Below are 13,839 nucleotides of genomic sequence, written 5' to 3'. Positions count from 1 at the left end.
AGTAAATGCAATTAAAACTCTACAAAATTAGCAATTTAAAACTTTTTAAATGAAGCTAGGCAAGTGCACAACTGAAAAATTATTTAAGAGACAGTAATACAGGAGAATAAGCAGCTAGTCTACATATACAGAGCAGTCTATATATACAGAAAAGCAGCTAAAACACACAATTCAGATGCAGTGCAACCTAGAGCACTTGAGTTGTAACAATATTAAGGCAACTACAATTTTAATAAATGCACTAAAATATACTCTATATTTCAAAAACGTTTGAGAAGCACAGTCAGAACACAAGGAGATTCAGGCATTTTTTTTTTTAAAGAAAGGGAAAAAGGAGAAACAGAAGGAAAGAAACTAAGTATGTTGGCCTTTTCAGATGTTCTCTCTGTATTAGGTAGAATGAGCTAATGACACTAGACTGGGAGGAGTGTCCCAGATAAAATTTACAGTAGGGGTGGGCAACTGCAAAGCCACCAAGTATAACAACAAGACTCGCACAAAAATATAGCACCAATAAATTTAATAACACGATAAAGCTTTCGAGCTAACCACCCTTCATCAGTACAATTAAAATAAGACTTTCCTACTTTTTAAATAGGAGATAGTTAAAATCACATGATCCAGCCAGCCTATCCAAAAGAAACTTTTCTACAAAAATTTAAAAAAAGACTCTTAAAATTCTAAAATCATATATTAAATACATTATATAAAATATAATGAACTACAAATAACAAGGTATTAAGGCTTACAAAAACAGAGGGGAAAAATTTACTTATGTTATTCAATTATACATTTTCGCTCTGTTTTTTTACCAATGTTGGCTTCAAACTCATTGTATTGTTTAAACCTGGATTATTGTCGGTTTGTAATCTAATAATCCACTCATATTCTTTTAACTCCAAAGCATTATTCACATCACCACCCCTACTACCCATTACTATCATATCAATTACCCTAAATTTAAACTGATGCTCTAGGCCATTGTCAGAAACGTGCTTACTTAAAGCATTCGTCAATATTTTCCTTCTAATTTCTGACTTATGTTCCCCTATTCGTTCCTTCAATTTCCGGGTGGTTTTACTGATATAAAATCCAGGACATGCAACACATGTGGCTAAATAAACCACTTGAATTGTGTTGCATGTTGCAGTGATATTGAAAAATACTCTTTACCTGTTGTTGGATGTTTATAAATGTCCATTTCTTCATAAATATCATTACAAAAAATACAATTATAGCATTTCTTTGTTCATATTTTTCTTATTTTGTCCTTCTTCCATTCCCCCTTAAAATCTTTATAACATCATTTCATTTTTAATGTTTCTGAGTTTCTGTAGGAGAAAAATGTTTTTTCTCCAACTATATTCTTTATTTCTGGCATAGCCATCAAAGTAGTCCAATTTTTTCTAATTTTTTACTCCTTCAGTATTTGTATTAAAAGTAGTAACGTATCTAGTTACTTGTCTCTTCTTTTCCTTGAAGGATCTCTCCTGCTGCAGTGTACCAAACTTTGGTCTATTTATCTTGCCTGCCCCTTACTACACTTTTATAAATTTCATCCACTAATGTTAATGAGTAACCATTATCAATAAACTCTTGTATCATTATTAGCCTGCATTTCAAAATTCACTTCCTCAGTGTTAAGTTTACTTACTCTAATCAGTTGAGCTTTCAGAGTTCCTCTGAAAGTGTGCGGTGCATGCATACTATGTCTACTAATATATCTACAGACAGCCACCTCTTTTTTATGTATAGTTGTTTCTATTCTATTTCCTTTCTTGTATAACTGAACATCTAAGAATGTTATATTTTCTTCTGATGCTGTCATTTTAAATCTCAGGAATTCTGTTGTAGAGTTTAAATAACTCAGATAGGTGTCCAGTTCTCTTTTGTCCAGCTGCCATACCAGAAAGCGGTCATCTACAAATCTCTTACAGAGAACAACTTTACTATTGAGGTTATTAATTTTGCTAAGAACATACTTCTTCTCCCATTCATATAACACCAGATACGCATATGTATTTGCCACTGGTGTTCCCATTGCCATTCCAGTTAGTTGCAAATAGGGTACATTATCAAAAATAAACACATTTTGTGACAACACTATTTCCAGTAATGTACAGATGTTTTCTATATCTCTTCCTTACAGCTTTATTTCCATATTAAGAAAGTTCCGTATGGCCTCTCTCCCATACTTATTTGGTATTACCGTAAAAAGTGAGGTAGTATCAAGAGTGACAAATAAAAAATTTCCTCCTATATATCCCTTATGCCATTCAAATAAATTAATCAAGAAACTATCAGTATCTTTAATAATACTAGGACATCTGGCTAGATATTTCGCCAATACTGTTTGCAAATATTTTGAAATTGGTTGTGTAGACCAACCCCCCCCTGAGACTATAGGCCTCAAGGGTGGGTTATCAATAGCCTTGTGAATTTTAGGGATATATCTGAGGGATCCCAGGACATGGAACAGTGAAGTAGTTAAATAGTTCTGAGGTTATATCATTTCTAAGTTGTAAGTCGTAGATAGCCATATTTATGTTTGATATAAGTTTCTTCACCTCACTAAAAGAAATCTGTTTAAACGTACTTTCCTCACTTAACATAATTTTAAATGACTCAAAATATTTTTCACGATCCATTATAGCAGTTGCTCCCCCCTTATCAGCTTGTTTTATAATAATTCTGTTACCTATTCTAACATTTGCAATGTTTTATATTCATCACATGTTATGTTGTATTTCCTATTTCTTCTTGCCTTAGAATGATATGTTCTTAATTCATTCTCAGTTACATTCATAAAGGCTGTCAGTATAGGACATATTTCTGGCGAAAAAGTACTCAACTTTTTACAAGCAGGAGTTTCTACATTCATGTCTTTAAAAATTAGTTTAAGACTTACAGTTCGAATGAATAGTTTTAAGTCAGTTATTGCCTGTGCAATGTTATCTCCTGCTGTAGGAATAAATTTAATTCCTCTGCTGAGGGCTTCTAGTTGCACTGCTGTTAGTGTTATTGAGGAGAGATTAACAGTACCTTTTCCCATTTCTATCGTCGTCGTACTAGCTTGTTGAAGTACGCTGGGCTGTTGCTTTTCCTTTTCACACCACCTGTTGCTTGTTGCTCTTCCCTTTGCATCAAGCGGCCTCTCCGTTGAACTACCTGCTGTATAGGTACCTTTTCGGGAAGCTTTATTTGAAAAGGGGAAAAAGGAGTTACTAAGTTCGATGTACCTCCATTATTTACTGGAGTCTTCTGGTTCAGCTGTTGTTCCTTAGGTATTTTGGATGAGCTACTTCTGTTGACTCTCTCTTTATTTCCTGAAGTCAACGCACTCTCTACTATGACGTCATCTGAATTTTTCAATGCTTGTTGACTGGAAAGTCCTGGTGAATGAATCTCTACAGCCACTTCTTGATTGGATGATTGCTGTTCCAACATTAAAGGAGCAGCATCAGTACTTATTTGCTTTGTTTGATTTTTTTCTTTAACAAATTTATTATTTTTATTTACACTATTATTTCTTGCCAACAAGAAGATATGGCCATTTTTAAAATTGGCAACATCACGTTATACTTTATGTTTTTTTTATATTCTAATTTTATATCTAGTAAATGCAAGCAGTCAAGCATATTCTGATATAAATTTAATGCTACAGAGTGAGAAGCCATAGTTAAAAGTTCACTTTCCAATCTTATTATTTCCTCTTCCAGATGATTCTCAAAGGCTTAAAAAAATGTTCATTAGTTGCATGTAGTCCGCACTCAATTTTAAATTTAATTGTTGCCACTGTCCAAGCAAATCTGGATATGTATTAGCATATGAAGGCATTTTCTGTATCCGGAGTCCTCGTGGCACTACTCCCAGCTCTAAAATAGCCCGAAAGCTTTATTGTGTTATTAAATTTATTGGCGCTATATTTTCGTGTGTGTTTTGTGGACTACATATAGTGCTGTTCTGTGATTTGTGATAACAAGATACCAACAAAGAGGGAGGGTGGGGACCAATGCTAAAGCTATTAGCCTACACTCTTTTAGACAGTAAACACTACAAAAATCTTTATCACAGCAGTGAGCCATAAAATGAAAGTTTTTAAACAGATAAAGGGGCAAGGAGACTCTGCAGAATGCTTTTAACTGCAAACAAATCAGTTACCCGTACAGATTAGTTAATAGCAATAAAATACAGTAAAAAGTATGCAGCAGGCAATACAAAGTGCTATATATATAAATTGCTAGAAGCAATAATCAGTATAAATAAGCTAAAAAAACAGGCTGATCCCAGGAGGTAAACAGATGTTGGACACAAGTTAGGAAGCCCTAACTGGGGGGGGGGGGGTGACACCAGCAGCCAGCTTAAAAGATGCATAGGAGGTAGCCTGGACTAACACTGGCAGGGGGGAAAATAAGAATTCAGACCTGGATCTTGAAATAAGATGCTAGAACTATGTGATAATGTTAATGGCAGTCCAATTGTTTGAAACCAACCAACAAGCAATTAAGAAGAAGACACCACACCTGGTAATTACTATGGGCAGATGTCAGAGTACAGTCAAAAAACAGAGTAACACCAAGGAGGAGCAAGGCACTGGGGAAGTGGGTTTCTCATAACTGCTGGGGAAGCAAACACTGGCTGTGAAGAACACAAATGCCCACGGAAAAGGAATGTCCAATTGAGGTGGGGTAAATACTAATTCAGGTCAAAACAATTCTTGCAAAGGGAATAATAGATCAGCTGCATCACTGGAGATGTGGTTTGATAAACTATCAGGATCAGGAGCACAGACCTGCCTGTAGAGTAAAAAAAAAAAAATCAACTAATTGGGGAAAGAAGGAGGGGGGTACAGCAAATGTGGTGGTGCCAGTGACCACAAAATTACAAGACACTGCACTACTGACTCCAGGAAGGCACAGGCTTCACTGAGCCTACCTTCAAGGTGATGCATGCCAGAAAGACAGTACTCTAGTAATCTGAAGTTTTTGTATAGCTTTTCTTGTAATTTGGGGGTGGGGGTGGTGATGACTTATCCATGAGTAAATGATGATGCTGTCAGAATACAGTGCAGAGTTTAGGGTGGGTATATCAAAAAGGTAGGCTGTTAATTAATTAATTAATTAATTTAACATTTGTTTATTTAACATTTGTTTACCAGGAAAGGGTAATGAATATGGAAAAGAGTTTTGGACGTAGAATTGAGCCTTAAGGTATTCCTGCTGAAACGGTTCCACTGCTGGGTGGATGGAGTCCATGTGTAACGGTAAATTCTCAGTTACTTATGAAGTGAAACAATGTAGTGCACTGCCACTTGTACCAAAACAAAGCTTTGGGTTGATAAATAGACCACCCGTTAGCTGACCTTTTTCCATAGCTTTAAAGATAAAGTTAGTTATGGTAAATAGTGTTGTTTGTGTGCTATAGTTATTATAAAACCCAGGTTTGTCTGTTAGTTAAGAGGTTGTATTTAGAAATATTGGCTAGGATTCAGAAAGAACTATTTCCAACAGTAAGCCCTTACACAAATGTGTATTGGCAGTAGTTCTTTCCAAGTCAGAAACAGACACACCACAATGATTCTACATGGTGTATAGAATCACTGCAGTGGGCTGTCACCACAGCTATGCTAAATGCTAAGGAGACATTCCTGGGGAGCAGCCTATGCTAATTAGCCATGTGCTCTCACCTTGAGGTGTCTCCACACAGGGTAGTTATACAGCCGAGTGAAATTAGCACAACCAGCCATGTTAAATAATACAGCCAAAATGCTGTGTGTTCCTCCATTGTAGTCAATGGAGGAGATAGAGTAAAAGGTAATATCAGGTAAGTATCTGCAGAGATGTGTGAGGTGTGATTGTTTGTGTCAGTGTGTATGCATGTCTGTAGGGGTATGAGTGGTCTGGGGTGAGTGTACATGTGTGTGCGTTTCTATCTGCCTGGACGGACACAGTAAGTGGGTTAGTTATTAGTTACAGGTTTGTCAGAGTAGGGATATGTGTGTGTAAGTGTATTGGTGAATGATAACTGTGTCTATGAGGGTCACTGGGTGGGAAGGTGTCAAGAAAGGTGCTGTGAGGCAAATGGGGAAAATGTAAATAGCAGACATATTCCTCTTTAGGGTATCCCATGAGTGATCATGAGCGCATTTAGATAATCTTCATTAGTAGATGTACGTGCCTGCAATAAGGTAGCTTATACATCACTTGTATAGCTGATTAAGTAGTGTCTGATAGCAGTTTACAGTTTATGACTCAAAAGTTTTATGAGTTTGCAAAAAGAAAGTATTTAAGCATACTACATCAAGTCTTAGATATCTCAAAGCAGTGAAAAAGTAATGAAAATGGTCCAAACATTTAAATATCTCATTAAAAAAGTATAAAAAATTTGCACAATACGGCAACCTTCTTGTGATAACAAAATACAAACAAAAAATTACCTCTCTGGAGTATAGGACTTTCACCAGCAAAACTACTGATATAATACATCTTCAGTATAAATTACTCACTTCTTATTTATTACAGGTGACAGAATCAAATTAATGTGATTAACTTATTAAAAGAGAGGCAGTGTATGCAAAACTGCTACTACTATGTCAAATCTGTAAGCAACTTACCAGAGTTAAGGAAAGAGACAAATTAACAATTTACACAGTATTTGTAGTTAAAGTTAAAAAAGAGTCATGTACCAGCAAAAGTTATCTACCAAATAAGACCCGAGATAGTATTTTGTTAAAGTTATGTATTTGCAGATACATGAACGAAATAGCAGGCACTTGTTTTATAAAGCAAAGTGAAGAATTTTGTCAGAGATGTCAGTATCTCAATATCTACCTTAGAATGCTGATGTGTTGCTATTAGAAGTAGTCAATACCATCAACTCAGACAAAAATAATTTTGCTGCTGCCGGTAGTACAGAAATTTAGCAAAGGGAATACTGCATATCCAGAAATCTCAAAATAATGTCATAGCTAATCAAGAAACTGTTCTAGTGAATTCTGCAGAACAGTAGCAAGTTGCATATACATAATATCCATGATATAGGAGATTGGCTTAACCTAATTAGTGAAGTGAGTGTATAATGTCTAGTGACTGTAAATTTCTGGAATCTTTTTTACTTTTTAAGTTTTGCACTACCATTGTTGAAATAGGAATGTCTCTGCAGCTTGAATTATTGTACATATTACTGATACACTTGCTAATTGTTGTACATATAATTGTAAAACCAATGTATCCATTTATTTTAGCTTTTCATTTAAACAGCAATGAAACATACATTTAGTAATAATACAACCAAGCTCTGTGGCATATAGGGATAAAGCCCTATGACCCAGTTAACCAATGATCAACTAGCATCTTGGGGCCTTTTTGGAACTTGCAGGGGGAAACATGAATGACAAGGCATTGGCCTATTCATCTCTTTCGGGGGGGGATAGGAAGGGGGTATAGTTTGTATGGGAGCCACAATGGTGTTACTTTGGCAAAAATGAAAACGACTGCAGCTGTAGGTGGGTGAGCAAAGGGGAAGCATCACCACAAAGGTGTAGGATATTAGCCTTGCGGCAACAATGCATGCCCACCTGACATCGGTAGTTCTGTGCATCAGTGGAAGGTAGGATTTCAAAAGAAAAGCTTCTGTTTCAACTGAGAATGATGCCACCACTCCCAGAACACTCAACTCTTGCATCCAAGGAATGAGAGAAGACCAAAATAGAGAAGCAGAGACCTCAGATCTGGAGGAATGAACAGATCAACTGAACAGCGGACGCGAGGCTTGATGGTCAGGAGTAATGATAGATAAAAACAAAACAAAAAAATACATATAAATGACACATCTCATAGCTTTAAAAGGGAGTTAACAGTACAGTGTCATTTGATTACACAACATTCAGTAGTCCAAATAAAGCTTCTGATAAGTGCGCATCCTGTGTCCTTGATTCTCCATTTAGCCATTACTGACAATATATGCACTGAAACTATACACACACACACGTATATATTACTCTGGTGTACCTAGAAAAAAAAATCTTCACAGACACGGGAAGAACATGCAAACTCCAAACGGATATTGACTAGAGAAATCTGGCTTGAACCCTGGATCCTGGAACTGACACGCAAAAACCTTAACCAAGGAGTCATCATACTGTCCATCATTAGCCATTACTCATCTGCATGTCAAGGACTCTGTAAAACCTGTTATAGGTTCATGGGTGTATAGTAGGCTAATGACCACTAGGGCCCTTATAAGCCTAGCCATGCAACCCAAATGTCACCCACAAATTTGATTTATATAGGGGGTGATTTATTGACTGCCTCTGCCCAACAGAGAAATAGCTGCCAGACCAGGGGTGAATTTCCGATTTCCCATTCATTGGTCCAGGTTGTGCTCAAATAAGGATAGAGAAGGACCCTGCTTCAAATAAATGGAGAGAATGTTGCAGTGTATTACAAAGGGGTTTTATACCTAGTTCTGTACATTTGTTGACAAAGCCCAAGAGGGGCATTAATTCTTTTCACAGCTTTGCAAATAAGACTAGTCAGACTAATGGGTCTGTACCTTCCAGGGTCTGTTGAAGGTCCTCCCTTATGAATGGGGATGGCCACAGTCCTCCAATCATGGGGCATAAAGCCTGTTTTAAGACTAAAGTTAAATAATGACCCCAAGGGTGCATGAGTCATATTTTAGTATTTTTGACTGTTCAGGAGGAATCTTGGGATGTAATCTCTGAATTAACTTCTTTATTTATGATATTACTACCAGATGCAGTTACAGTATTGTAACCATCACGTTTTGCATGTCTAATCAGTGTAGCTTTGATCATACTGCTTTACAATGACAGAAAGTGTACAAACATTACAAAAACGTTTCATATGAAATAGAAACAAACTCTTCTTGCTGTGATTAACTACAAATCTTTAGCAATACTTGAAAACAACCAACCAGCTAATGTGAAAGAATATTTTTTTACATTTTATAATTCACAACACAATTTAAAAAAAAATTTAAACTTTTAACAATTCCTAGCCTTCACTTCTTATCTTACAGTTTCCTTACCTGTAGGGATGAGATGCTGAAGAATTCCATTATCCACTGTATGAAGATCTTTTACATTAAAGGAAGGAAAAGGAAAGGACTTGAAGAATTGGTTTGGAAAGAGGCCATCCCATGTATCATCTCCCATGAACACGACCTTCCGACCTTGCAGAGAAAAACATACATATGAAATCTCTAGCATTTTAGCACTCTTTACGTACAAAGTCAGATAGACTGGTGTATCTTTGTAACTTAATATGAAGTAACTTTATCTTCATAGTAGTACACAGCAGGACCATATATACTCAAAGCAGTCTGCATTATTAAAGGAACCTAAGATTCAGCTTCTCAAAGTATTATCCTTGCCTCATGTTTACATTTACTACCACTTCTGCAACACACCGCATTTAGTATTTCTTACATCTTGGACATCCGGACATCACACATCCATAATTATGACAATGGACAAGATAACAACACTGGCCAAAATGTCAGCCTGATTAAATCCAAATGGCTTAGGTAGGCATATTTCTCATCTTACAATGTGCATTTTAGATTCTCGTATGTGTGTGTGTGTGTGTGTGTGTGTGTGTGTGTGTGTGTGTGTGTGTGTGTGTGTGTGTACATATGCTATATCTATAGGTAGGTAGGTATGCATGTATGTATGTATGTAAAAGCATGCATTGAAAAATTGTACATGTGGTTTTCTACTCATCTGTTAAGGGTCAGTCAATCCAGTCAATAAAATGAATTCAATAACCTCCACAAATTACTTACACTTACCAAGTGCATAGTTTATCTTCCTTGCATAATGACATCCTCAAAAACTCTCTCACTAGTTACAGTCACTGAAAAGGACTACATTATCCTACATTCAGTTTTGAAGCTCAACATAGTAACATATGCAGACACTATCCATTTTGTCTTCTTTCTGACATGTTCATTTCTATTGCATTTTCAGTAGCCAAACACACTCCTCTCTCTACTTATCAAGTGTTAAGTTTTGAAAGATTGGCAGGACGGAATAAAGAACATATAAATACTACTTAGTGAATATTCAAAAAGTCAAGTAGAAATAGGTTAAAAATCTACTAAACTTCGGAGTTCTTGCAGTGATTTCGGAAGAAAGTTGTCTTCCTCAGTCACTCCCACAAAAGTAGATTTACCTGAATAAAATGTGAAGTTTAAGTAAATATGGTAAAAGGTACTTAATAGAGTAGTGAAAATGAACAATGTTGATAAAAAGAAACTCGTAACAACCAAATTGTTCAATCATACAGTTAACTCATTAACACATATGTGCTGTGGAATGTCACACCTCTAGCAGCCTACACACATCCTGTATTTCAGACCATTTTCTGAAAATAAACTTAAAAAGCACAAGATAAACAAATGTAAATATGTTGTGACCAATAATAGATATTACAACTGTACAAACAGCACTGTTATCAGTATTCTTTACAGTGATAATAGTGCATGCAGAGTCAATTCTATAAATACTATGACATACAAGGCACACAAACTCCAAATTATATATTTTTAAACTTTCACAAACAAAATTGTATATCTTAAAAACTACACAACAAAGGCACATACTGTTAGAACACATTTTTGTTAACCAAACAAGCCTTCACAAGACAACAAGAAATCCCTCTGTAAGTGCATATTTATTGACACCTTTACAACAATATGAAAACCTGTTTAATTGTAAAATTAACAATACAAATAATACCGGATATCTCCCAAGATATATAACTTACACTGCAAATATCAGAGACAGTTTTCTTCACAACATCAAAGGTTTCACCAAAATGTCATGCAACAGCTTGTATGTCACTTGATTTTTCAAATATTAAGTACAATGGAAATATTTCTTAGTTTTATAATTCCTAACAAAAACAAGTATCAACATTTCCACTATGGTTCATAGGTAGGTACTAGGCTATCTGTCCGAAGGCATTTATAAGCCTAGTCGGAATGTGTTGGCTTTCGCCACCCCCTTAGATTAGTTCCCTGTGCCTCTGTCCAGCAAGGCCATTGAAGTGATCCCTGGGGTACATAGTGTGCTGTAAACTAGTATTTATTGACAGTAAATTGTCCTATCTCCTAAACTGGTGTTTTAATATCATACAGCTCATTAAAGTGCAAGTCTCTCAGTTATGAATATATGAAAAATATGAAATTATGAATAATAAGAGGGGAAAGAGTAATTTCCTCACTCCAGCACATCCTAGACTAATAATCTTAGTGTCATTTTGTTAATATTTCCTTGCCCTTCGTAATACGGCAGCAATAATGCCCAAAAGGGTGTGTGTTACTGTGTAAATAACACTCACCCAGGGGTATTATGAGGTTTGATGCCACAGGCGCAGGACCTTTACACCCATGGAAAGGCATTATTTACACAGAAACACACATCCTGGAGGGCATTACTGGGCTTAGAAAATGGTCTGTCTATAAAATTGTTCTGTTTTACTTGCTTCTTCATTAGTAATACTATTTTTCTTAACATATTTTTGACGTAAAATAGTTTCTCCGCCTAATGTTTCAAGGATGATGCATATATATATATATATATATATATATATATATATATATATATACATACACACACACACACATACACACACACACACACACACACACACACACACACACACACACACACACACACACACATATATATATATATATATATATATACATATATATATATACACACACACACACACACACACACACATATATATATATATATATATATATATATATATATATACATACACACACACACACACACACACACACATATATATATATATATATATATATATATACACACACACACACATATAGGTTCATAGGTTCATAGGTTCATACTAGGCTATCTGCCCAAGGGCATTTATAAGCCTAGCCCATAGTTATGTGGCTTCGCCACCCCTTTAGTTTGAATAAAAACTATGCCTATCATTTTTCTGTGCCTCTGTCAAGCAGTGACACTGAAGTAATCCCTGGGGTATATCTGCGATCTCCCATCCATTGGTCAAGATTCCTCTTGAACAAGGCCAGCGAGGTGCTCTGCCTCACATGTACCGGGATTTTGTTCCACAGCATAGGGAGTCTCTGGGTGATGAATCTGTCCCTCCAGCACGTTCTATTTATAACCGTGTCAAGGTTTAAGTCTCCCGCCTTGTGGTTCTGAGGGATCTAGATTTTTGAGGTGAAGCATATTCATCAAATCTGGGTTTGACATGGCCTTATATGTCAGGCACAGGTCACCTCTGAGCAAGCGGTATGAGACTGAATAAAGCTGGAGTTCTTTCAGTCGGGCAGCATAAGACATATTTTTGAGACCCTTTATCCTTTTGGTGAGGAACTTTTGGGGCCTTTCAAGCTGCATCAGGTGTCTGGTCAGATACATTCGAACGGGCATTGTACTCAATCATAGGTCTAATGAGTGATGAGTACAGGGGACGATGACCTCCTTGATCTAGATGTGAATCCCTTCATGATCAGGTGGGCGATATAGAAGGTTTTCCTAACTACTTTAGCAACATGAGTGTCAAACGAAAGACTACTGTCAACTTGGGTCCCCAGATCCCTGATGACTTTTTCTGTGCTCAGTGGATTGTCACCTATATGGTAGCTAGGGGTACTTGTTTTTCCCGAAGGGTATGACTATGCACTTTTTGGCGTTTAACTTCAGGCCATGGCTCTGGCACCAGTTATCCGTTTCTGTGAGGCCCTTCTGGAGGATATCTGTGTCAGATGTGTTTTCGACTATGGCGCCCAGTTTGCAGTCATCTGCAAACTTTGTCAGCCATAACCCTCCTGTGTTTGCTTGTACTTCAGAAAAGTAGATGCCGAACAAGAGTGGACCCAGGACTGAGCCCTGTGGGACACCACTTGTGACAGGCTTTGAGTCTGACATGGCTCCAGCAACTCTGACCCTGTGGGTTCTGTCGCTTAGCCAGTTTGCAACCCATCTTGTGATGTATGGGTTGACATTCAAGCTGATGAGTTTTTCGATGATACCTGAGTGGGGTATTGTGTCGAAGGCCTTTGCCAGGTCGAGGTAGGCTGTATGGACTGCCTTTCCCTCATCAATGGCCTTGGTGACTGTCTCGAAAAAGTCAACCAAGTTTAAGAGGCAGGATCTGCCTTTGACAAAGCCAAACTGGGTTGGATCCAAAGTCTGCAAGTTCCCTATGTCTTTATTTATGAGTTCCATTATGATCCTCTCCATGGCTTTGCAGATAAGGCTTGTCAAGCTAATGGGGCGGTAATTTCCAGGGTCTGTGGAGGCACCGCCCTTATGAAGTGGGACCACAGTCGCCATGCGCCACTCCTTGGGTACGTATCCTGAGGTGAGGCTAAGATTAAACAGCTGTCCTAACTGTGGGTTTAATTCCTCGTTGAGTTCATGAAGCACACAGCCGGGGACACCATCCGTCCCATGGATGCTGTGTTTTTGCCTTAGTGAGGGCAGTTCTCACCTGGGCGTTGGAGATGTTTGGGGGCTACAATCCTCTGGAATAGATATCTCTCCTTTTGGGGGAGGGGAGAAGTTTGCACTGAACCTGTCAGCCAGTATGTTAGCAATGTGTGTAGGTTCAGTAATTTTCACATCATTTTGAACTAATTCTGAGCATATCTGGGAGTTTCCTCCTAGGTTTCTAACATAGCTAAAGAAGGCCTTATGATTGTCTTTAGAGTCCTTGGCGATTTTTCTCTCAAAATTTGCCTTGGATGATTTTATGAGAGCTCTTAGTTTTTTACTTATAATGATCAAAGGTGTCTTACCTTTCA

The 13,839-nt window shown here is 37.2% G+C and overlaps 1 protein-coding gene across 3 annotated transcripts in view; it reads right to left on the bottom strand.

Moving 5' to 3' along the window:
• The window catches only part of PIGO (phosphatidylinositol glycan anchor biosynthesis class O), a 547,687-nt gene that overhangs the window by 384,590 nt on the left and 149,258 nt on the right, over positions 1-13,839 (bottom strand). For all 3 annotated transcript variants that reach the window (XM_044077361.1, XM_044077374.1, XR_006365544.1), the window contains exon 2: positions 9,052-9,195. In XM_044077361.1, coding sequence (XP_043933296.1) covers positions 9,052-9,195 — 144 coding nt within the window. The remainder of the gene's footprint in view (positions 1-9,051; positions 9,196-13,839) is intronic.

Source organism: Protopterus annectens, chromosome 1.part1 (assembly GCF_019279795.1).
Source record: "Protopterus annectens isolate FY-2018-M chromosome 1.part1, PAN1.0, whole genome shotgun sequence".
NCBI lineage: Eukaryota > Metazoa > Chordata > Ceratodontiformes > Protopteridae > Protopterus > Protopterus annectens.
This window is presented reverse-complemented; position numbering and strand designations above follow the sequence as displayed.